Source organism: Neovison vison, chromosome 2, assembly GCF_020171115.1.
Source record: "Neovison vison isolate M4711 chromosome 2, ASM_NN_V1, whole genome shotgun sequence".
NCBI lineage: Eukaryota > Metazoa > Chordata > Mammalia > Carnivora > Mustelidae > Neogale > Neogale vison.
The window spans coordinates 4366115-4393185 of record NC_058092.1 but is presented as its reverse complement, the minus strand read 5'-3'; the positions used below and the strand labels follow the sequence as shown (position 1 = coordinate 4393185).

At 42.3% G+C, this 27071-nt stretch overlaps 1 protein-coding gene across 9 annotated transcripts in view; it reads right to left on the bottom strand.

Annotated features, from left to right (window-relative positions):
• CAMTA1 (calmodulin binding transcription activator 1) overlaps positions 1 to 27071 on the bottom strand; it is an 817260-nt gene that overhangs the window by 779364 nt on the left and 10825 nt on the right. For 8 of the 9 annotated variants that reach the window (XM_044237054.1, XM_044237053.1, XM_044237057.1 and 5 more), the window contains exons 2-3: positions 10213 to 10282; positions 5030 to 5148 (exon numbers count right to left, since the gene is read on the bottom strand). In XM_044237054.1, the coding sequence (XP_044092989.1) occupies positions 5030 to 5148; positions 10213 to 10282 (189 nt within the window). The remainder of the gene's footprint in view (positions 1 to 5029; positions 5149 to 10212; positions 10283 to 27071) is intronic. The other variant, XM_044237052.1, reaches the window with a different exon arrangement.

Below are 27071 nucleotides of genomic sequence, written 5' to 3'. Positions count from 1 at the left end.
TCGCTCTCTCTCCCTCTCTGACAAATAAATAAATAAAATCTTTAAAAAAAAAAAAAAAAGAATCTATGCCTACACACACACACACATACAATGATTAAAGAAATTTAGAAAAAGGCAGAAGTATTCAGGCATTAAAAAGGCAAAGTCTCTCCCTATAAAAAGCATTTCACTTAGGGGTTCTTTCCTTCCAGTTCTTTGGCACAACTTAGACTGTACCAGTGGATACACGCGCTCTACACAGACAGGTTTACCATTAAAAAAAGATGCATTTAATATGAAAATCTCTGAAGCTATCACCAACTGAAAACTTTTGATGCAACTTTCTTTACGATCAGTACAAACTAGAATTCTCATTTGTTTACTTCCTCCAGAGAAACTTTATATTAGAGAAAAAACAAAGAGCACTAACAGTTCAAAAACAGCCGCACACAGAAGTGACTGGAACACTGAAGCAGAACATTTTCGCTATGAAGGCTTGTCGGTGTGGTTTCAGCTCGGCTTCGGAAGAACGCCGTCTGAAATCCAGATCCAGTGACTGCGGGGGATGCAGTAGCTGTATTTTAAGTCAAACAGCTAATTAATGGCTAAACAAAAGAATTTCAGTCTGGACAACATACATGGAGTACTAATATGTGTAATTATGAATAGTCATTTGTGCAATCAGAAAGTTGCATTAGCATAATTATTTCTGGCTCTGGGCCTTAAAAATATTAACTTAAAATGCAGAAACCTTCTAACAGTTCACCTAATGAAGACGTGAATGCCAGACTGATTATGGAGTAAGAGCTGGTTCTTCAACAATTCTGCTCTGTTTAATACGTTCTTTCTCTCCTGCCCTGGATATAAAAATCAAGCCTAACCCTCAAGTTACACACAGGTTCAAAATTTCTACTTTTAATATTTTTTCATTATCCAGAACCTACACATTAATATTCATTAAGAACAAAACTACTTCCCTAAGAAATGAGTGTTACCTTTTTTCCCTCTAAGTTGGCTCCACACGGAGCACGGGGCCCAACTCGGGAGCTTGGATCACAGCCCCGAGATCAACACCTGAGCTGGGATCAAGAGTCAGATGTTTAACCGACTGAGCCATCCCAGCACCCTGAAATGAGTACTACCTTTAAAAAATACTTCACGCAGAAACCTAGGTGGCTCAGTTGGTTAAGTGACTGCCTTTGGCTCAGGTCATGATCCCAGAGTCCCGGGATGGAGTCCCGCATCTACCCTGCATCGGGCTCCCTGCTCGGCGGGGAGCCTGCTTCTCCCTCTGACCCTTCCCTTCTCCTGCTCTCTCTCTCTCTCTCTCCCTCTCTCTCTCTCCTTCTCTCTCAAATAAATAAATAAAATCTTAAAAAAAAACACACACAATGCAAAACTATATTAAGTTTATGTACAATATAATACTTAAAGATGTAAATAAATAAAGAAGCCGAACAATTCTATACAACAAAAGGATCAGAAGTCACTAAACAACTGTGAGATCTTGAGAAAGTCTATTTGAAATTGTTCTTTGGGACAGAACTGGAGAGGGAATGGGCTCCGAAATCAAGCTGCATGTTAGACTCCCGAGTCCAGCACTCCTGGGCACGTAATTGAACCTCTCTGTGGCTCAGATCTCATGGCTGATACCATACGGATAACCACATAGTCTGCCTCACAGGAGGAATTCCAGGAGTAAACTTGAGTATTCACATCAAGGACCCTCCCGTGCCTCACCCACAGCGCATGCTCAGTCCACGCTGGCTGCCGTCATTACTGCCACCACCACATCACCCCATCCTTTACGCCTGCAAGAACATGGGCTAAGGCTGTGTGTGGCTGAGAAAGCCTAATCCGAAGTGATTGGTTTCTAGACACAACATTTATTTTGCAATTGCAAGTAACATTCAGGAAGTGCAGGAGATTTTATCTATTGCAATGCGTTAAGAAAGGTTCTAGGAGCTTAGCTGGGCCCTAAGACCTCCTTATCTTCTGGTAGCCTTCCTTTTTAGTGACTTTCAGCTTCACCAAACATTTGCTTATGAACCCACAATACTAATCCTATGTTAACTCCTTTTAATCCAAAATTAAATGACAGAATGGATTTGCCAAGCACACTAATGTGGTTAAGAGTTGTGGGTCTTTGATTAAAAGCCAAGAAAACATAACAACTGACCGAATGTTCCTAAGAATTACTAAGCAACATACAAGAAATTAAGCTTAGAGAGAGACTGGCCCTAACAAGTATGCTATCTTGACCAAATGAGTTAACCACTTTTTACCACTGTACCCTCAACAGTACAAGAGTAAAAGGAAATATGGCCTATCTTGTAACATTATTTTAAGGCTCAGAAGTAATTACACACAGTGCCCAGCCACCAGCACAGACAACAGGGGCTCGATAAACGGCAGCATGCGATGGACACAATCTCACTGTCCCTCTCAACAAAGATACAGCAGCACCAAGCCACAGCCCTCCCTCCCAACCAGCGGGAAGCGGCCCTTCCTAACGGCGGTATGACTAAACTCAACTCCGTGAGCAGTTCAACAGACCTCGCGGGCAACTCTGACTAAGCATGACTCTGCCATAAACTGGACCAAAAGCCCCAGTGAGAGACAAGCCGCCTCCAGGCTTAGCGGCAGCATGCAGGACGGCCGGCGGCAGAACAGGGGAGAATGCCAATTCCCAGCTAGACGGAGGAAGGAAGTGCTTTAACAGAAGCACTGACTGTTTTGTTCCCGTTATCCAAGCCAGTCTAAAAAAATTTTTTTAAAAAGGACCAGTTACCATCACCATGTAACACTCTGCAGAATTAAGGACTCCTAAGACTTCGGCTGTCACTCCAAGAGTCCCCTATTTTTCCTTAAGCCAAAAATAAACAAGAAAGAAAGGCAATGTCCTCTACATTGAAATGAAATATGGGCCAGCCTTTAAATTCAGTTCTCTCCTCAGAGTTTTTGTCAGTGTTGAGCTGACAAATTACTGAGAGAACAACAGGTCCCAGGGAAAAGGGTGTGAGGGCCTGGACCGCTGCCAGCTGAGACACCCGTCCTGCCTCCAGCCACCCTGGGGAACACACTCTGTCCAGTGGCGTTTCCAGCAGCAGTGGGAACTTGCACAGAACAATCCACATGTCTCAGACCCCCGTTTTATGGTTCGCCAGTCAGAGAGGGGGCCGCAGTTTCCTGTCTGGACAAAGACTTTCGCAGCACTGTGACCTAAATCAGCAGTCTCCAAGGAGCTATGAGGACCGGGGTCCTAGAAGGAAATACGGAACAACCCCGTATTTTCCTTTTAAGCTCATCCTCCATAAAAATTCTTTATTAGTTGTTTTATAATGTATCTGAACTATGAGTAAAGGGGAACATATCAATAACCAGAGATAAATAAGTGAGAGGTGAAGTCCTGTGCAAGGATCTGAACCATCTACCGACCGGCTTCAGGTTCTACGACTCCAGCTCCAGAAGACCCTAAAGACCACGAATTTTAATTAAGCGCCTGCTGTTTTCGAATATAATTTCAAGTCATAATTAAAAATAAATTGCCAATTTCACATAAAACATAATATTGAAAAAATATATACCAATTACGTACTTTGCTTCATTTATAAATAAACTGGAGCTAACATACAATCGTAAGGCAGCAGAGCCATGTTTCAGGGAATACTAAGAAACACACTGAGTTTTTAAATAATTCATGACCTAGTTATGACCTACGGAATGGCTCCCAAACCATACTATTTTGCTGACAGAGTAATGATCTATGATTAAAACTAATTGTCAGCATATTTTCTTTGTTTTCATGTTTAAAATAGTTAATCAATGACTGATTAAAACAACAGGCCTCTAAACTACCTAATGTTTGTCAAGGTAGAAGTATTCTGTCTAAGGGGGAAATAGAATTAATGCAAATAATCAAAATATACATACTTTAAAAAAACTGTAAAATCAGTTGAGACAAGGTATCAAAGCTATGAGGGTCTACTAAGTATTTAAATCTGTAAACTAGGATTAAGTAGACAGACTCTCACCCATATAACCTCTTAAAATTCAAAACAAAAGCACTCTAGGTCAAGAAGTTAGAACAGAATAATCTTTAAAAGGTAAGGATAAGTAAGGAGCACTACTGTCTTCTTGTGTCTTTTAACAAAACTGAGGGCCCAATACGGAGGGCGGGGGGAGAGTATTTAACTTAATTTGGAAGTGAATGTTCAACCAGCAACACAAACTGACTTAGATCAACTTCGGAAAACCAGTAATCACAGCCGTCTGAACTAAAGGAATAGAATTCCCAGATCGATGGACACATACCCAGTTCTCATCACCACCACACTAAATGGGTATTACCCTATGTGGAAATATTCAGATTTCAAAATTAAGATGATGACAAGCAATCCACCCTTAATATGAAGACTCCCAGGCTAAGACTTACCAAAAACAAGAAACATCACCCAAAAAGATACTTTCATTCATTCTACTTTACCAATCTTCTAATCAGATGCCAAATACACAATCTGTCATACAGCCTCCATTCCTAATTTAAAAACTCCTATCATTAAGGTAAACCCATGAACACTCCATGCAAACTCTTCATCAGAGAGGACTGACAGCTGTTTTGCTAATAAGAAGTCTGCCCTTCCCAGTTCTACAGAAACTTCATACTGTCAAGACACTGCATGTCTTGTGGAACACTGGGGCTGTCTCTTTATTAATTCATGACAACAGAAAAACTAGTGTTTAGCTGAGATGCAGGCAGAGTTAACCACCAATGCAAGACGCCAAAATGCAAGAGAACACAAGTACAGTAACTCATGCTACCTTAGTAAGTCAGCGTGCACATTTTGTATTTTTCAACGCAAGCCAAGCAGATTAGAGGTAGTTCAAGAAACGGAGGTTTCTGTTAAATCCAGATTAATATTTTCTCATTTACAATCCTCTAGTTCAGTATTCTTATTTTAAAACTAGTAAAAGGTAGTATACTATGCCAAATGACCTAACAACTTTGCCCTTAAAATAATTATACCCCTAAAAATAGAAATTTATCTACCTCATTAGTGTTCCAACGGTGCCTCTCTTTGGGTAAACTTGAACATTTCGGCAGACATTCAAGCAGCTTTTTCGGTAAAAAGATTTTTACATGACTACTATTGCTGTTCCCATGATCATCTATAAAGAAGAAAACAATAGATTCAGAGAAAATAATAGAGGAAAATCTCCTTTTAAGTATACTGGCAAGGTCAGAAACGGCAGCTTAAGTTTGGTCACCGTGAGACCAAGACACCATTCCTCTCCGTTAGCAATGCTCATTTACACACTGATCAGATCAGGGGCAGCAGGATCTGGTTAAGAGGCTCTAAAATAAGATCGAGCTTTTTTGCTCTGTGACAAGCGAGTGGACAGGAAATATCCCAGCAGCTGCCCATAACCAGAACATTACTCTTAAAGGTTCTCCCACCAGGTTCCATGAAGTACATCCAAATTGCAAAAGGATTTAACCTCACAAACCCCAGAAATCTTCTATCAACCAGTTGAAAAAGTTTTAAGTTTTTTAGGGAAGAGGAATTATAATAAAATATGACTATTTTATTCATAAGCTAATACTACTTCATCCCTAAGAAAACAAATGAGACTTATCCTTTCAAAACCAAATTACAAATTTTATAAATATAAGGAATTTACACCTACAGGTAGTTACCTAGGTAAATACAGAGGCTGGTCCTTCTAGTCTAAACCTAAAAACATACCAGGTTAATTAACTTGATTTACATATACATATCTATTTAAGTAGTATCTTTCATCAAAATGTAACTCTCCTAAATTAGTGAGAGCAAACAAAGTTCATTACTTTCAGACAAGATGGTATGTCTGACTGCCTGATAATCAGTCTCCCGGATACCTTCTAGAAGAGACCATTTCCTTTATGTATTATTTCATTCATTCATTCATTTACAGGTCATTTCTTAGTTCATTCCCATAACAAAGTCTCTTTGCCTTGCTCAAAATTTCTTGACAGTTTTGGCACACTTAGGTCAAACTTTTGAATTACACAGTCCAATTTTTTTTTTTTTGTAATGCTAAATGGAAGCCCCAATATCCAAAGAGTGCAATGCATAACCAGGTACTAGGAGCAACAAATTAAAACAATAAAAACTGAATTTGCTCCAGAAAATCAGAGTTAAAATAACTTATTCTGATATTAAGAGGTATAATAAAAACACTGAACTCCAAATCAAGAATTCAAGATTCTGACCCAGTTCTGCTACTTTCTAATTGTGTGACCTTGGGTAAGTTACTTAATATTCTCGGTTTTCTAAATCAGGGAGAATTAAGTAATCTCCAATTCTTCTCCAGGTATAAATCCCTATGAAATTTACTGCCATTCAATAAATTTAAATGCCTTACGATTAAAGAACCTTACATAGGCATACAGGAATTAGTTAATAATATTAAAAGTTAAATACAACAATATATCTTTCCAGTCACTTACTGTAATTTTGTTTGGCATAGCCTATTTTTTGAACATGTGAAAAACATAAAAGAATAAAAAATTTTCTATAATCACAACAAAATCTTCTCCAAACACTTTTCATCTGATTAACACATCTCTTCTCAAGGGAAAGACCTTAAAAGAAAAATACTGGGCACAGAAATAAAGTCTGAAAAAATTTACTACATAATATGGAAATATTTTAAAGGGAGGAACTTAAGAGAATTGTAGCATACTAAATCTTTTTTTGGTCCATGAACTACACAACCAATTGAATTATAATGCCCAATCTTCTATTTCTAGAGGCAGTATAAAAACTTGAAAAACTTAAAAACTGCTTAAAATTTTAACAGCAAAATAAAACTAAACTTTTTAAAAATCTTGTTATGAAACCAGAAAACAAAGTGTTCAACTAAGAGAATGTTCATAGAAAGTTCTGTATTAATTACCCTCTATAAAACCAATGTGATATTATGTGCTTATGCACGCTCCCTGCACCTCATCCTCCCCAGGGAGGCACCGTGGGCCATAAAACTTTAAAGCACAGAATACCAAATCACATGAGCCAATACCTCCCTTCTCTCTTCCTTTAAAGAGGTTTTATTCCCATTTTTTTTTTAAATCTCCTATGATGTGTACAATTCTGAAAGTAGAGGTGAAATTCTAAAATCTATACTCAATTCAAACAGTCACCATTTACAGGATGCCTTTTACGAAAACAGTATTACACGAGTGCTCAATCAATGGGCTTACTCTGAACTGTATGGGACCAGTCATACCTCCGAGAAAACTATTTAAAGTATAATTTTGAATGATGAACAGAAGATTAAACACTGATGAACAGAAGATTAAACCCCAGCTTCTATTTTTGTTTGTGATCACAACCTGACGTTAAGTATCTACTCTTGTAAGCCTCCTTGAGGGACCCAGCTGTCCTGTGGCTATAAAAAACGCACGTGTGTGTACATGCATGTACATACACCTAGACTTGCGTGCTCCCGCCTGTGTAGAGACACATGTGCACGCGCGCGTGTGTGCGTGCACACGGATCGCGAGAAAAAGAGACACTCTTCTCCACGGCACAACTAGCTGCCACAGAAAAGGCTTCTGTCTTCCACTCTGATACCAAATCAGGCAGCGGAGAATTGGCCCAAAGGCTTTTTTCAAGAGGAAAAGGAGTGTCTGTGTAAGCACGGTCTCCATCGCGACTCCAAATACAGCACTTCATAGGGATGTGCAGTCATGGCTTCAAAAGGAAGAGGAGTACGACAGGCCAATGGGTTACCCTGAATCAGTTTTTAAACTGTGCTATTTCCAGAATTTTAGGTTCATGCTGAATATAAGTTGGATGTTTTTTAGAAATATAACAATGGGTAAATTTTCCCACTATGCATTATGAAGATGGCAATTTTTATACTGGGGAAAGATTAGAAACTCAAACAGGAAGAATCTTAAACTTGTATTTTCCAAATTTCATTTTTTCCAGTTACAATGTGATGGAAGAGTAATTCTGCTTTTCCTACTGGAAAAGAACTGCTCGCTTGGCCATACTGCACGAGCTTGTGTTTTTTAATTAAAAGCTGCTTTTTAATGTTTTTGGAATAACTATAAATGATAGAGTAATTAAACAAATCATTGGGCCAGTTTTTAAAAGTTTGTCTCAGTACTAAGACTATTAACAGTATCTTGAGTTAACAGTGAAAGTAAGGTATATACCAGTTTCAACTGTGTTTAAGCATTTAATCCAAATAGTTAACCTTTGACACTGCAACACGGAAGTGTCAACCAAAGACAGGAAAACATTTCATTATCATTATCTAGCAAAATATGCGTGTATGATATATGACTTTGCAAAACAGTTTTCTAACCTACTTCACAGTAAAAATCACTAGTGAAGCTCCTGAAGCTGACAGATGATGCGGCCGGCTGACAGCTCTGATTCTAGAGAATAAACCATCCTTTCCAGACAACCTTTAAATATTCTCCAAACAATAATTTTAGAGGCATCATACAATTCAACTAAAACTCTCTAAAATATGCAAAAATGCTCTTTCACTTAGTTAAATAGGCAAAAGATAGAATTCTTATTTTCATGTTTTACTTCAAAAAACCAAAACTCACATTACCAAATCCTTTATCTGTATCAAAAAAGATATATAGAACTCTCTCCTTCGAACACCCTTATTGACTCTTGTTAGGGAAATGTTAACTATATTAACTCTAACCTGGAAATAATAATATCCATTTTATTTTGATTCATAATTAATAAAAATTAAATAATTTTGGTTCCATGAATAATTATGAACACTGTTATTCAATCAAGTCAATTATGATTAATCTCTCAACCTCTAGACCAAGCTGTTCAAAATAAGTTGGTATAACGGTGTATCCAACTGCTGAATCTTATTGGGAATATATTTGATCAACAACTTGGAATGGTAAAATTAAAAGGAAGCTCTACAATTTTTCTGTTCAGCTCTAATTATTATGTGCTTAGATTTAATTAGTAGGATAGGAACTGATTCAGGAAAACATAAGCACATATTGTTATATTCAAGTCAGCACAGCGTTCACAGCAGCAAATACAGCCGTCACTAACCTAAGACCTTCAAATCACTATGCAACCAAAATAAATATTAATTAAGCAACAATGTGCTTAATTATGTACCAAGCATCAGTATGATAACTCTCTAAAAGAAATTCTCCAAAATGAATTACTCAATTGTAATTATCCAAAAGACTTTTGAAGTTCAAAAAAAAGCAAAAAACAATAGTTTGGGTTTTTTTGGTGTTTTATTTGTTTGTTTGTTTTTTCACAGAAAACATAACTAGTTTTCACTATTTAACAACACCTTTCCCTCTTCTTAGAGTGCGTGATCATCAAATCTCACCCTGCCTTTTTTTAGGTGGCCCAGGTTTACCCGCTCTCCCTGTCAACCATACCACCAAATCTCTGGTCTGAGTTTAGGTCAACTTCTAATTCAGGTTCAATAAACTTTATCATTATTTCACTTTTCCACTATTTAACAGGAATTTACATTTTCAACTTAAAAATACGCAAGCAGAGGCAGATAAAGTGGGAGCACAGAAGTGGTGCAATCGATAGCTTCAATTTAGGTTCCGGGGCATCCTCTCATGCTTCATTCCATTCAATTTCAATTTGAGCTGCACGTGATCAAGTAAATTTATTTTCTGCTATTTATTAGGAAGTAAACATTTGCAGGACTCTACATCAGGCATCCAGAAAAGATTTTACATTGCATTCTCTCACTTAATTTTCACAATTATCCATTAGGGCATAATTACCCCCATTTTACAGATGAAGAACCTGAGGTTCAAATTCCCTTGCCCAGGAGCCACAGCGAGTGACTCAAATGGGATTCAAATGTGACCTGTTGCTTTTCCCACAATACCACACGGCTCCTACTCGAAGTCACGGGAATTAGATACTAGAATTATAGAACTATTGTATTAGTATCTAGCATTTGCAGAGTGCTTTGAATTTCCCATGTGATTAAATGCTTTGCCTTTTTGAACCCTCTCAGAAACTTTACAAAGGGAGTATTATTTTGCTACCCCCAGAAGGATTAAGTAACTCATCTAAGATCACACAGAAAGTTAAAGGCAGAACGCAGGTCCCCTAAGGCCCAGCCACAGGCTAGTTCCACTGCACTATCATGATGGAATTACTCTTACTGCCAAGCCCACCCCTTCCTGTAAGTCAAAAGCTTTTCGAGTCCTACCTTCTAGAGGTGGCACGGTGTTGAGAACACAGTAGGTGCTAGTTCCGCAGAATACACTTTGGGAAACGCTCTAAGGAAACAGAAAATAAAATGTAAAACTAATCTTTGAAAAAGATATATACTGGCTCTTCTGTGATATTCCTACCGAAGGTACAAAACCTGAATCTAATCATGAAGAAACATCAGACAAATCCAAATTAAGGAACATCCCACAAAATGACCGGCCTGTAATCTTCAAGAGTGTCAAGGTCCTGAGAGTCAAAAAGGACTGATAACTCCTCTGTATTAAAGGAGTATGAGGAGACAACAGAGTGTGACCCAGGGTCCAACTGGACCTTTCTCTACAAAGGTCACCGTGGGGTGGGGTCATCTGGCCAGCTGCAGGAGCAGGTGAGGATCAGAGGGTAGACATGCCTCCATGTTAGTTTCCTGATTTTGATCACTACAGTGGTTACAGAGGAGAATGCCCTCACCTCTGGTTTGCAGGAAATACATAAGCAAGCCTGTGAGGACATATACCAGCAACTTATGCACACAAGGTTCAGGGGGCAAAGAGCTCTTCCCGCCACACCTGCAATTTTTCTGAACCCTTCAGTGTTTCACAATATAGGTGTACAGAAAAAAGATACATGCTGGTGAACACATATCATGTGCAGAATTTTTTAATAAGGACCATATGTGCTGTAAATACAGGAAATGTTTGCTAAGAACCAATGCCATATCTAGTCAGTTTCAACAGCATCGCTAACTATTTCCCAACAGCGCGCCCAACCCCCAGCTCATTCCAAAGGACTTAACGGGTGCCAACTAACAGTACGGCGGTGCAGTAAGTCAGGAGGAAGTTGGAAGACCAGGTCCCTGCTCTCAGGCTGCTTCATGTAAATAAAATTAAACTTTTCATGTAAAAATCTACACAATAGTGCATTTAAAAAAAGGAAAACAATTTCTGTGAGTCTTGCCAGTCAATTATTTTGGTGCTAAAAATACCCTTCTTCAGGTGCAGTATTAAACCAATTTTTAGATTATTCATCCTGCATTACAAACCACATACATGTAGACTTAGGAAACCAAGGACAGTTTAGAAGTTCAACTAACACCCTTCGCATTTTATATTTAAAACAGGAAAGATTCAGTTCTCTCACTAGCAATCCTTGGAAAAGTAAACTGACCCCTCCATATGACCTCATCAGAAAGGGGCAGCACTGGCGCCTCTCCTGCCTCACAGGGTCGTGTGGAGGATCGCAGGCCATGATGTGCGCAAAGTGCTTGAAATTCAAAACCACAACACGAATACGAAGTGCCACTGTTTCCGTGCTTAGTAAGAATAATCCTTACCAGTGTTAACATTTCCTAACAACTGAGGGTTCCCTGAATTTTTTGCGCCAAAGAGAGTATGAAATCTTGAAATCTGACTAAACTTGGCCTCTACGAATTTTTAATTTTCCTCTCCTTACATCCACGATCAAACAAGCGCTTCACCACAGACTACGTCTTTCTCCACAATGTGACTGCTAGCTATCAGGATAACCATCAGCTCCCTAATTATTTACTGTTTCTGGAAAATTCTTGTTCAAGGGCTTTTAATGTCTCTTTGTTTGATTTAATCAACAGTGGTACTTACTGACTAGCAACCTGTGGTAACATCTGAGCCTAAGAATTCTCCCTATAAACTAAGGACTAAGCTTCGTCCTTAACCTAGAATTCATGAAGCCTTTGGAAAATCAACATTCATCTCTTCCCGTGACTGTGCGTGTGGAATTACAGGACGTTATAAAGAGTGGCTGATGGAAAGCCGACAGCAGTCTGACTTCGAGTAACATCTGTAAGAGCCGCCAGCAACAGCCTTCTAACCACAGAATTCAACATCTCATCTTAATGTCCTTTTGGAATTGAAACTTGAAATTTTATGGTGTTGAAAAGGATGTGCTACATTCAAGGCTTAACATTTTCTGGCTTCCTATTACCCAAAAAAAGACAGTGTAAGTTTACCACTTAACAAGACATCCTAACAACGGTCTTAATGTCAAAAGATTTAGAAATGACTAATACACAGTGGGACACACTAATGAACGGCTTCATAAAAAAGGACTTTTACACTAAACTTTAAAGTTCGACAACAGGTAAATGAGCAGTAAAACATACCAAATAACAAATCAGAAGAATTAAATGCTAAAAAAAGAAAAAGTAACAGAAATAGCACAATCAACCATGACTTCTCTTCAACAGTGGCATAATAAGTCTTAATTTAACCAGAAAAGAAACTCACTCACATAAACTGAGAGTGAAAGCAAGTCATTCAATCCTCAAAAACCCCAGGTTCTCAAGGGAAAAAGGCTAAAACACAAGAAAACTTCCATGAGCAAAGGCTATCTTATATTGAAGACCCACAGGCCAGACTCTGGGACCCCGAGGTCCCTCAGATCGCTTTCCAAAACCTGTTCAACACAAAACCAAGCCAGAGGTGGCTCTGGGTCGGAGGGGCACCCATGTGAGGATCTGCAGAGTGGAGCCTCTATCCTAGTCCCACTAACTGCTGAGGTCTGAAGCAAACAGCTGGCCTCTCTGCCCCCAGGACAATACTCTAAGTGCAAGTTCAAGGGCAGACAGATCTGGGTCCAAGACCACCCTCAGCTTCATATCTTCATGCCGCCCTTCCTGGCTGACTCTTGAGGTCAACCGTCCTTTGGGAGCCTTCTAATGACAGGTCACCCTGCTGGTGCCATCTAAGCAGCCCGCAGTTCTCTCTATGTCACAACTCCTTCTACCTGTCCTACAGATATTAAAGGGGCACCTACTGTGTGCCAGACACTGTCCCAGGAGCCGGGACCTAGCAGCGAACAAGACAAAGAGCAGGCCCTGCTCTCACGGTGTACCTGCCAGTGGGGGAAGTGAGTGGTAAGCAGGGTAAATGCGGTGGACATACAATGGGTGATGCATGATGATGAGCAGTCAGGTGGGAAAAACATCTCTGAATGTATACCCATGCGCAGAGTAAAAGGCCTCCTTGACCGAAGCATCAAGAAAGCTGGCTTCTCTCACCAACCAGATGAGCAGCTCCCAGCTCGGCTGCGAGTCAGTCATCCAGGGAGGTTTTCTGAATGCTGATGCCCAGGCTGCAAGCCTGACCAGCTAAGTCAGACTGTGTGGGGCTGGGACCCAAGCATCAGTAGTTTTGAAACGTTTCCAAATGATCCCCAGATATATCCAAAGACGGGAACCACTAAAATAAACAGCTGTGTGACTCTGGGCAACTACTTTAACCAGTTTCTTCAAGAGTAAAATGGGGCACTGACCTTCAACAGAGACTCTCCAACTTCTATGTGCATGAGGGTCACCTGAGGACCTTATTAAAAACGCAAGTTCTGATTCACAGGTCTGAGCGTGGCCCCGCCTGTGCCTCTAAGAGGCCCTGGGTGATGCCCATGCCATGATGCAGGGCCATACCCTGTGTATCAGGAACTAGAAGTTTTTCTAAAAGATCAAGAATTCACTTAAAAAGATCCTTCCAGCTGTAACATTCCTCCATAATTCTAAGAACTCCTAACAGACTAAAAAAGCACATTTGTCTGTTAACACAAACTATAATACAAAACTATACTAGAAAATTCAAGCAAAATAATTAAAAGAAACTACAGGGATGGTTACTCAATTAACAAAGTGTCCAGCATCTCTAGAAGTGCCCAAGAGGGGAGAAACAGCAGCTCTATTAAATATATTCCCTGCCTTCAAAACGTACTCTACCGAGTTGCCAGCAGACAGTACTAAAAAAGTGTAATGAAGAAACAATACATGATTTATTAAAGGCTAAAAGGAGCAGATGGTAGCAGTACAGAAACTCCGTAACTATCTGTGTACCTAGCACACTCTTTGGAGGTGTGGACGCCCTTCGGCAGCCCAGGTCAGGGGGTGACACAGAGTTTTGGGATGCTGGAAAAAATTAAACAAAATGCTACATAATAAGAAGTGATTACAGGCTTTTGAACAGAGAAGCTGCATGATGAAAACTGTATTTACAGTTCTTTGAAATAAGGACTCTGAATGTTTAAGTCTCCGTAGAGTCCCTTTAAAGCCAAGTGAGGCCCCACACAGCTCATTAAATCAAAGACAGAGAGAGGCCACACTGAACCATAAGAACTTGTATTAGTAGAAATGATACACTAAAAAACTTTTGCCACATACTTTATCCTGACTTCAACTGATTCTTGAAATTCACTGGTCCTTGCATATAACACGACATATAAACAGTCAAAATTGAAGCAGAGTCCGAAATATTTAGCACTTGACTACACTCGCCAGTGTTGACTAGATTAGTCAGGAAGGCTATTCAGAGCAAACTGTATCATGGCTCAAATACCAATTAATATTTACTTCTTGCCGGTGTGCAGTCCAAACCAGGTGTTCAAGATCAGCAGAGGGCTCCCTTCCAAGTAGCAGCTCTGGAAGCCGGCACCCTCCTCGGGTCACCAGGCTCTTCTGCCTCAGCAGGGGCAGACTGTACACAGGGCACACACCATGCCTGGAGGGTTTTCCAGGCCAGGCCTAAAGTGGCACACTTCTCTGCTCCCACGCCATTGGCTAACATTTGGCCACAAGGCCACGCCTAATTGCAAGAGAGGCTGGGAAATGTGGTCTGGCTACATGCCCAGGAAGAGGAGATGGACTTCTTGATCAGCTAGCAGCCTCTCGCACAATGCATTTGCGTGGGGGGTTTTTTAATTACAGAAGAAATCACTCCTTTCAGAAATGCCTTCTGTTAACCTACAACTCCACCTTTAATCCCTCAGGCTATTCAGCAGCTAAAACCAATCTACTAGTTTTTCTTGTCTGGTAAGTATTTTTCTAACATACTCAAAATAAGACTATCTCAAGGGCATCCTTAAAGGGATGTCTGGCTTTTGGTCCCAGTATCTCTAGTACTTAATACTTAATGTCTGGCACACAAAGGAAGCTCAAATGATGGTTGAATTCCCAGATGAACGACATTCCCAGAAGCTCATGGAAGAGAGAAAGAGCAGCCCCATGTCTTACCATGGTGGTGGTGGGATATAGGACAGCCACCCTCTCTCCCACCCCTAATGCTGCCCGGAATTGCCATCCATCCTCTAGTCCCCTAACAATCAAGCGATAAGCGACTTCAGACCCTTCAGAAAGAACTAAGGGTTAAAAATACTCAACAGTGTTCACAGACACCAAGAGAGCGGATACTGAAACGTTTCTGGCGAGAGCACCAGCCTGCCAAACAAGAAGGAGCACAAGGTCTGGCAAAGGCCCTGCTCTGGAGACAGTCCATAAAATCGAGCTACTGATCTCTGAGACTATACCCCTAAACACAAGTGACTTTATCCTTTTTAAAGGTTAGTGGGGGGAAAAAGCAGACAGCGCAAGACAAAAATATTTTGTGCTCACATATTACCTCTTTTCAAGAAAATTAAAATATACCACAGACGCTACTATAATAACCCTTACAACATTCCTGTGGGACAAAGACAAAATTAAAGTATGTACTCATGCTAAAAGGAAAGCCATCTGATAGGTGGCTGACTCCCTACTACCAGGGCCGGCTCAATAAAAAAGTGAAACCCTAACCTCTGAGGTAATTGGGGCACAAACCATTTTAGGCTCTCAAATTGAGTTCAACACCTAGAATTGAGTTCAAAAGCAAACAACTAGCTAAAACAGACCACAAAACAGCTGAAGTTCTAAGAAGCTTACCCAGGAACTAATAATACAATATATCAAGCCTGATTTATGACCTGAGAAATCACATTAATTGATTCGCTATTACCAGAGATTCATGTAAAGCGTATTTAAAGTGATTTCAGAATGAAAAAAAAAATTATTCTTTCTAGATGTGAATCACAGTATCATTAGAATTTTCATAAATTTAATTTGGCTAGGAAGCCAGTATACTCAATATTCTGAAAATAATCAAAGAGCACTTATTAAATGTCCACAGTTGTACGAACAGATTCTAATAGAACATACTCAGAAAAAACTACATAAAATTTAAAATTACACTGCTTTAGCAGCACTTATCATCACTAGCACTAATGATAACAATTTTTTTACCTCCTCTAAGACAGAGCACTATAAAATACCAACAAAATCAGCCCAATAAACTAGGCATTTGATATTACGTACGAGAAACATAAAATCCTGTTTTGGCCCTAGCAGGTGGCAGAGCAGACAGGATGCCTATTCTAGAAAAGGAGACACCACAGCATGGTTACAGACACTTGCCGAGGCCACTGGCTACCGAGGAGCAGAGCAGGAACCTGGAGCAGGTCTTCCCACACACTCCTGTGTTGTCTCCACAAGAACAAAGGCTTTCTCCCTAAGGACCCAGTAAGGCTTCTCCACGAGGAGGCAGTGCAGAAGTTTGGGCAGAGAAAGCACACAAGGCACACTGACAGAAAAGCTAAAGCGAACAGACACTGAGGGATACCCCAGCATATGGAGTCCTAAGCCGGGCATTCAGCATCCCAAAGACTACCAAGGAAATGCACTGCAGGACCCCACAGGCCTAGCTAGATGTTGATCCAGTGGAAAGATTTTTGTACCACACCCCCTTAAGTATTTTTGGTCCATGAACTACAAACCACCCATCACCCATCACCACTTGCTACTGCCCAAAAACTAAAACCTCATCCAAACTAAAGGGGAGAACGACACTGTTTCTCCTAACAGAGCAAGGAGGCGTATGCCAAGAAAATGGCAGCCGCACTCCCCCGAATGGAACTCAGCTATGTGGGAACCTCACCTAATCCGCACACAGCCAGAGCTAGGAAGGAAGCCAAGACACACTCTGAGGCCAAAAGAGTTTTTTACAAAGTCCACGCACAAAAGCTCCTACACCTCATTGTGAGGAGAGCTCTCTGATCCGTATTCCTAGCTTGATTACTATTAAACTACTCACAGTTCTAATAAGCTTAATTATCAGGTTGCCAAGCCCTGAGAAGATCAGAAACAACAAATGAGAAGGGGGAAAGGATACCTAGAAATTGACAGATCGTTAGAAGCAAAAGAGTGACAAGGGACAGCAAGGACAGATTTTTCACAAACAATAAAAACTGGATACAAGGGCTTGAAAGGTACAGCAGTTTGGGGTCATTTATCACAAAAGCAAACACTACTCTAAAGGCCCTAAAAATAGCACAGTATTAAATAAAGCCCAGTTCAATAACTTAGGTACAACATAACAAACCATGTTAACAAGCAAAATGTACATTAAAGTCCGCACATCCTACTGAACCTGGGGCTGGGGGAGAAGGCACAGTTTAACAGCTTTGTCTGCATACCGCTCTACATCCAATAAAACACTTCCATGTGAGTTACCTCGCTAACATCCTATGGCAAGCAAGGCAGATACCGCCACTGACCAAGAATTTGGTGGTAAATTATCCAATTTTAGCAAGGCAGGAGGGTTTATCGGTGGCAATTATAACTCAGTCTGTTAATCTGTCTAACAGGAAAGAGCACTTCAAGAGGCACCTACCCACCTTGTTAAGGGATAGAGAGAGGACAGGGAAGGTCTCCTGAGAAATGTCACCAACAACTATATGCGAACACTCACCTGGACCTCCACCTCCAAAACTTCCCATCCTGCCATTTGCATCCTACAGGCCTCTTTCTGAAGAACAGCCCTATGCCTTCTAGTGCCATCGTCCCTCCGCACTGTGGTGGACAAATTCTATGGTAGACCCTCCATGACCCCGTCTCTTGATGTTAAACATTTAACACTCACCCTTGTGTAACCCCTACCCTTGAGTGTGCAGCTGAACTAGTGACCTCCTCCCGCCCCACAGGTCAGGGCACAGGTGACAGGATATCACTTCCGTGATCAGGCGACACAGACAGTGCCTTCTGTCTGGCTAGCAGACTCCCTCCCTTGCTGGCTCTGAGAAGCAAGCTGCCACAGCCAGAGAGGGCCGTGGGGCCGGGAACGGAGGCCCTCAGTGTAACTGCCCACAGAGAAGGGAATCCTTCAAACCGTGTGGACTTGGAATTCCCAGTTTCCTCCCGCAGTCGAGCCTTCAGATGAGACCACAGCCCTGGCCAAACCCCTTGGCTGCAGGCTGCGAGGCAGGAACGTAGCAGAGCCCTAACTGAACTTAGGATCCACTGGATCATAGAATAAGGGTGCCCTGTTCTATGCCACTAGTATGTGGCAACCGTGATAGCAGCAACAGATAACGTGTACCTCTGTGGTCCACCAGGTCCCAGGGACCGCTCTTCTCAGCTCAGACTTCATCTCTCGTGTCATTCTCGTGTTCATCAACACTCCACATTTATCACCACAGCCTCTGAAGGGATTATCTGCCCCACCATCTCCTTCTCATTCTTTCACCTCGCTACCAAACTGACAAAATCGGTAACTTTTTCTAGTCGTCTTTCTGCCCAAACTCTCTACAGCATCACAACCTATAACCTCCTTCCAAACCTCTGCATGTATGTTCTTCTTGTTCTATTACCTCTGACCTTTCTCACTCAGTGGCCACTGGTCCTCTCCCCTCTGGTGGCACATTTCTTTTCCTACATCCCTTCTTCTCCCATGACAATTTCACTCGCTACTATGTCTTCCAATTCTTTTGAACTGATTCATTCATTCAACCAAATGGCACTGCTCTTGGGCAAAGAGATGTAACAATGAGCAAGACAAAGCAGGTCTCTACTTTCACGGAGCTTATACGCTCTACCAGAGACTATGCCAGCATATCTCTACTTGCCACTCCAGGTCTACCACCTGCCCTGTGCCAAGGAGGCTACTCCATCCACCAGGGCCCCCTTCCCCTCTGAGAGTTCAATAATAAAGAAAAAAACACAGTGACATGACTCCCTAATTTTGGACCCACATTTGAAATGTCATATTGTTTAGGTATTGCATCTAAAAGATTACCGATACATTTGTATCCAGTCTCCCAAACCACGTCCTCCTGGACTGCCTATCTTGGCTAGTGACCTTCCCTAACCGCAGCTGTGGAGGCTCAAAAGCTGGGAGTCCCGTTCAACTATTCTCATCTTTTAAGGCCCACAAGACTCTGTCTCTCACAAACACAGATAGTTCAGTCACACTTAATCTTTTCTGCTACAGACACTTTTCTGCTACGGACACTCTTGCCGGAAGCTACTTTCTCCCAGAGCCAGCCCTTCTTCTTCTTCATTCATTCACTCATTCAACCAACAGACATTTATTACACCCATTCCATGTGCCAGGTACTGCAGTCTCTGCCTAAAGATGCCTAATGGAGGGAGAAAGAGAAATAAAGGAGCAACTTCAATACAAACTCGAATGTGCTTCAATGAGAAAACCGCAGTGCTGCGGGTGCACACAGGAAAGGCACGCAGTCCCATGTGAAAAGAGAGGGACGCTCAAAGGCGCTTCTTGGACAAGCTCCCTGACGCTGAAACCCAGAGCACGAGGAAAGCCGGCAGAGCGGAGCACATGTCTGAGTTTGTGTACATGTATGCTGGAGGAAGGTACAGCTTCTCAGTCCAGACAGTGGCAATGTCCAAGTACAAAAGAGAAAACATTATGCCCCCACCAATCAGAATCTACAAAAACGTCACACGGCCAGAGACTGGCCAGGAAGCTGGAGATGTAAGCAGGAGGCCCTTCTTAGCACCTTAAAGGAGAACTGACTTTATCCAGTCAATCCCACTCTACTGTTAAAGGGAAAAACAAAAACAAAAACAAAACAAAACTCTCAAAGCCTCTCCCAGAGCAGACAAAATAAAAACCAGACTCTGCAGTCTGACTCTCCAACCCCCTACACCCTGACCCCTCCCTACTTTTCCAGGCTCATCTACCCACATACACACAGAATTCCAGCCACCCCTTGTACTCTCCCGCTCTGTGCCTTTTTGTTTCAACTCCCTGTGCTCGGAATTTCTCCTCCAACTACCATGTTTGCCTGTCAGTGATGCCAAGTCAAATTCTACCTCCTTCAAGAAGTCTTCCCGGCTCCCCCCAGTGCCTGACGACAGCATTCTGTACGACTTGCCTTGAATCAGTCACATCCATACCTGCTCCTCTGCAGACCGAAGCTTCTGGAGTATGTATGAACTGAAGTGAATCCCAATTCCAAAGACTAGGAAAAATGGTCAGGAAAATATTCACTTTACTAGTCCTGCATTCCTAAGTAATCAATGATGGAAAAATGACCCCCCAAAAATTATTATTTTTGGATTCTATAAATACAATCAATCAAAAGCCTAAATTTAAATTTTCATTTAAGTATTTCTAAATAAAAATGGTTATGCACTCCCTCATAAGATTAAAACACGTTACATGAATAAGCTCAGAAGGGTTAAGTTACTTGCGCAGTCACAGGGCACTTAAGGGGCAGAGTCAAGTCTCCACATACTCTTTCTCAAAAGCTATATATTAAAAAAAAAAAAAAGAATATAACCAGCTCATCCGATTACCAGAAACTTATTTTCCTCATTCTTCCCTCAATTAATTCCCATTTTCCTCCAGAGCTCAGCTCAAGAAGACTCCCCCAATCCTGCAGGTCAGTCAAATCCCTTTATGATACACTCGCCTTCACAGCGGAGTTCTTCATGGCACGCCACACCTTTACTGTCAGTTTCCCAGCCAGGTCCATGAAGACAGAGGCCGTGTGTGTCCTCTGTGCCTGGCAACTTTTTTTTTTTTTTAAGATTTTATTTATTTATTTGACAGACAGAGATCACCATTAGGCAGAGCGGGGCTGGGGCGGGGCAGTGTAGGGGGCAGGGGGGCAGGCTCCCTGCTGAGCAAACAGCCTGATTTGGGGGGTGGAGGGCTCAATCCCAGGATCCTGAGATCAAGACCTTAGCCAAAGGCAGATGATTAACCCACTGAGCCACCCAGGCACCCCATGGCACTTTATTTTTACTTGTCAAGTAACCGAACGGATTTAGGAGAATTAACAATAACTGATGGTCACAAGGCCCCCACAGGACTTCGAGACCGTAAACTATCTTCTGACAGACGTGACAATAACAATTACATAAATTTTAATATCACAATGTCATTGTAATATGCTCTAACTCTTGGGTAACTAAATATTCGTATCTGGGATCTGTTAATTCTCTATTAATCATGCGTGTTACGCAGAATACCACATTTTTTTCAAAACACGCAAGGTATCGGCAAACTTTCACACCGAAAAAATACAAACCCAGGCCAACTACAGCTTAAACGAATAGCTAATTGTTCTCCTGGAACCTGAAGAGTCCAATTCCAGCCTAACAGTGAATTACAATGTTTCCACCAAGACGGTCTACTATATTAATAAATTAAAACAATATTCTTTTTAAGGTAAGATGCTCTGCTGCTTGAGTTACCAGCAGTTCCCAAAGCAAACAGCAGAGCTGGATTCATAAAAAGGATTTGAACTCCCCAAGTTGACCCACAGATTTAACATAATCCCTATTGATATCAAAACTGCTTTTTTGCAGAAACTGACAAGCCAATCCTAATATTCACATGGCAATTCAAGAGAACCAGAATAGCCAAAACAATCTTGAAAGAGAACAGGTTTGGGGGACTGACACTCCCCAATTTCAAAATGTAATTACAAACTTAACCGTAACTTAACCAGTAATCAAGACAGTGTGGTACTGGCATGAGAATGGATATACATATCAATGGATCAGAATCAAGACTCCCAACTTAAATCCATATGCTTATGGCACACTGGTGTTTGACAAGAATACCTAGAAACTGCAGCAGGGAAAGTACGGTCTTTTCAACAAATGAGGCTGGGACAACTGGATATCCACATGCAAAAGAATGAAGTTGGAAGCCTTCCTAACCTCACAAAATGACAAAAATTAACTCAAAATGAATCGCAGACCTAAATGTAAGAGGTAAAACTATAAATCTCAGAAAACACAGGTATAAATCTTTATGACCTTCAGTTAGACAAGTTTCTTACTTATGACACCAAAGGCCCAAGCAACAGAAGAAAAACCAGATCCACTGAACTTGAAACTTAAAAATTTTTGTGCTTCAAAGGACACTATCACAAAAAAGAACGATCCACAGAGTGGGAGAAAATATCAGCACATTGCACATCTGCTAAGGGACCGATATCCAGAATATACAAAGAACAGCTACAACCCAAAAGCCAAAGGACAAAGAACTCAATTCATAAGTGGATAGAGGACTTGAACAAACATGTCTCCAGAGCAGATACGCGATGGCTGATGAGCACGTGGAAAGATGGTGAAGTTGTTATTCATTAGGAAAACGCAAATCAAAACCACGAGAAGATACAACTTCATATGTACAAGAACGGCTATAATCAAAATAACAGATAATAACAAGTGTTAGCAAAGATGTGAAGAAACTGGAACCTTCAAACACTGCTGGTGGGAATGTAATATGGTGCAGCCACTTTGGAAAACGGTCTGGCAGTTCCTGAAAAGTTAAACACAGAGTTACCTCTTGACCCAGCAATTCCACTCCTGGGTATATACCCAAGGAAACCAAAAACATACATCCACTCAAAAACCTGTATGCAAATGTTCAGAGTGGAATTATTCACAGTAGCCAAAAAGTAGAAATAACTCAAATGCCCACCAACTGATGAATAAACAAAATGTAGTGTAACTGTAGAGTACTGTATTATTCCCCCATAAAAGGAATGAAGTTCTCATATATACTACAACATAGACATACCTTAAAACCACTGTACTTTGGGAAAGAAGCCAGTCATAAAAGGCCACACATTGTAGGATTCCATTTATATGAAATGTCCAAAAAAGGCACATCCATAAAGACAGAGAGTAGATGAATGATGACCTAGAACAGGGAGGAGGGAGGAATGGAGAGTTGCTACTAACAGGCAGAGGTTTTCTTGAGTGGTGAAGATGTTCTAGAATTAGATAGTGGAGACGGTTGCACAACTGTGTTAATATAATAAAAACCACTAAACTGTATATTTTAAAGGGTGAATTTTGAATTCTATCATAGATGAATCAGATCTCAATAAAGTTATTTAAAAAAGAATCAATAAAATAAAATAAATAAAAAAGAATCAAATCCCTTTAACTACTAAAAACTACTTTGATGGTTTTATGTTTCTTTAAAACATTATATACTAGGCGCCTGGGTGGCTCAGTGGGCGAAGCGTCTGCCTTCGGCTCAGGTCATAATCTCAGGGTCCTGGGATCGAGCCCCGCATCGGGCTCTCTGCTCAGCAGGGAGCCCGCTTCCCCCTCTCTCTCCACCTGCCTCTCTGCCTACTTGTGATCTCTCTCTCTGCCAAATAAATAAATAAAATCTTAAAAAAATAAAAAATGAAACATTATATGGGTGCCTGGGTGGCTCAGTCGGTTAAGAGTTCAACTCTTGATCTCAGCTCAGGTCTTGATCTCGGGGTCATGAGATGGAGCCCCACATCAGGCTCCATGCTGGCATTGGAGCCTACTGAATCAATCAATCAATCATTACATACATTACTCTCTTGTTAAGCAGAACATACCAAGTACTGCTTTTCTCAATATACTCAACGGTCATCACCGTGAGGCGTCCGTCACTAGGCAGCTGCAAAGCACTGAGGGCATGCGCACTGCGGGCCGCTTACAGCCATGCCCCTGCCTGCATGACAAACCAAGAAAAACCAGCTCTGGTCTGGACAGATCAAGGAAAAGCCAAACAAGTGTGCATCCCGATGGCCACACAGACCTAAAGAGAGGCCGTTCTGTTTCCTTCCCCCACACCACGTAGCGTCTCCCTTTCTCACTAAGGATGCGTGTTTCCAGGCTGTCGAGTGGAGCAGTTCACAGCGCAGAGAACAGGGAGGAAGCCCACCCGAGCATGTGACCAGTGGAAAACCTCAGATGACACGGACATCCCAAGCTGCCTTACTCTACCCGAGAACCACACAAGGCAAAGACCGACCACTGGTCACAGCACGGGTCCCGCGGCGGTTCCCACGCCGGGGGCTGACTTACTGCGCACACACCTCGGGGGGGCAGCCTGAGGATGCCGGCCTCCTATCTGCAGCTACCGTGAACATTTTCTCTTCTAAAAGTTTATTCCCGAGAGCAACCGAACAACAGAAGTCTATCTGGGAGTCAACAGCCTTTCTCCTTACGCTAACGGAGACAGAGCTGGAGATGCCAGGGTCCGGTGCGACAGAACCTTCTCCCACAATCCCCTCCACCCGTCTGAGCAGTCGGCAGACCCTAACCACCGACAGGCCCTAACCAACCCTCCTTCCTCCGCCAGGCCAGGACGAACACCTGGCCGATGGAAACAAAGCGAGTGGCTGAGAGGAGTCAGCCCAATTCTCCGTCTCGAGTATTCCCAGTACGAACCCTCGGGACTGGAGCCCGGCAATGGCGAGCACTGGCCCATGCAGGAGCCAAGCTTGGAGCCGCAACAGGCTACGGTGAACAGGGGAGCCACATCCAAGCAGAGAGCTCATCCGCGAGGAGAAACACGGGGAGCAGCAGAGCTGGGAGCTGTCGCATCCCAGCAGAGACCCCAGCTCAGCCCACGGGGTCTCCAGAGGAAAAGCCTCCTACCTCGGAGTCTCCAGGCGCAGCTCCCGAACCGTCTGGCTGCACTTCCGTTTCTGTCCTGGGAGCCGGAGAGCGCTCCTAGCTCTTACACAGAAACCACCTTCCCCGAACTAACCTCAACGGCTTGTGTTCCCTGCCCTCAAAACGGCTCTAAAGTAGGGCCCCGTTACCTCTGTGACATCAAGTGCCCTAGCATTCACTTTCCTGTAGAAATAAACTCCGGGCCTGATTACCATCACTTACTTACTCTGTGTGTCTGTGTTTGAGAGAGAGATTCCGACACATTATTTAAGGCACAACGCCTCACCTTGGGATAACGAAAATATTGTCAAATATTTACTGTTAGGACCTTAAAGCTATTTTTCTCGTTAGGTTTTGAACCCACCTGGAGCGTGGTGTGTGTGCCTGTGTGTGTGTAGTAAACTAACCCTACAACTTACCAATTAACCCTCTCTGAGGGCACCATTTAGTGGCATTAAGTACATTCACACTGTTGCACACTGTCGCCACTCACCACTGTTGAATTTTAAAACCATTCTGAAAATCATGACTTGTCCATTCTTTCTAAACAAATGGTCTCTATTTATGCTCCTTCACCAAATGATAAGGGCAAAGCAGCTCATGGAGGTGGTGCTGAGGCCGCCGGTGAAGCAGGTAGCCGGGAACACCCACAACCACTCTGAGCGGCACCAGAACAGCTAAATCCAGACATGGCCACGGAGACTGGAGACTAAGAATCCCTGGAGAGGACAGATAACAGCTGTCAAGGATACTCAGCCAGCCAGAAAGGTTGCCACTATCACCAGATTTGCATCAGAAGACACCCGGACAGGCAGCAATGGGTCAAACGTAGAATAATCAGGCTCCGTGGAGAAAGACGGATATTCCTTGCCTCCCAGGACGCTTGGAATAAATCTCTGGGCCTTGAATTTGGTCAAGTAATCTATGATCAATTTCTAGAGGACCCCTAGGAAGATAAACAAGTACTTCAAAAATGTTGAGTGCCCACTCACCACCTTCTGCTTGTTATAGCTTTCTTTTCAAACACAATGGCCACTATCAATAAAATTAAATCAGGAAAAAACCTCCATCAGAAGCTCTGTCAAGGCAAATGATACAACCGGCACATTTCCTAACAGCAGAGACAGTAAGGATAGGGCAGAGAATGTTGACAAGAACACCAGGAACTTTAACTTGCCCCTCAGTACTTTTAAATATGAAAAAAAAGCCTTCTAAAACCAAATGATGTTTGAGGCCTCTCCAAATGCCAGGCCTGCAGCATATGGAAGAGTATGCCCAGGAGAAGATCCTGTTCGACTGATTTTAGCAGACTCGCCAAAACTCCCCAATCCACGAGTTTCTTTTTGTTTTTGTTTTTTTAAGATTTGATTGATTGATTGATTGATGTGAGAAAAGGAGAGGGCCTGAGCAGTGGGGAGAAGCAGAGGGAGAGGGACAAGCAGACTCTGCACTGAGCCCAGAGCCTGACACAGGGCTCCATCTCATGACTCCGAGGTCATGACTTGAGCCAAAATGAAGAGCTGGATGCTCAACGGACTAGGCCACCCAGGTGCCCCTCCATGTGTTTCTTAACAGAAGAGTCACGTTTACTGAATTACTGGCAATCCATACATTTCATAAAAGTTTTATCAACCAAGTCCAGAAAATACAACTAGATAAATATAAGTAAGACTACCTTAAACATAAAGTCTGGGTTAGCAGACACCCCTTCCCCTGCAATCCTGTCATGCAAGTCTCCTTCTCCCAACCGTGAACTCTCCTCTACGCTAGAGAGCTGAATGTGTCCTAGGGAACAACCAAGCAGAAGCAACATTTCTGAGCTGTGTATCCTTAACAAATTTAGTCATTTTTTTCCATTTTTTAAAGTAAACATTTATGACCGGGATTAGACCTAAAAAATCAAGGCCTCTACATACGCCAGGAAGAAGGCCCTTCGGTGACCACCGCTCACATTCCTCCTCCACAGCCTGAGCCAACAATAGGAACTCTGGACCTGGAGCAAGTACCTCAAAAAGAGGAGACACGGTCACACAGGACAGAGCAGCCGCGCTCCGGCGAAGCAGCCGGCGGCAAACCCGTGACATCCGACTTCACCGGCTATCAGCCTAAGTCAGGACGAGAAGAGACTTCGGAGTCAGCACCAGGACAACCCTCTACCCAACACGTGAATCGCCTCAAACTTATGATCAACCAACTCAGTACAGGAGACCTGAAGTCAGGGAAAGCAGGATGAGAAGCTGTGCCAGGTCCAAGAGTGATGAAGGAGAACCTGGTGAGAAGAGAGGGTTGCGGGAGCCCGGGGATGAGGCTAGCCCGGGGCG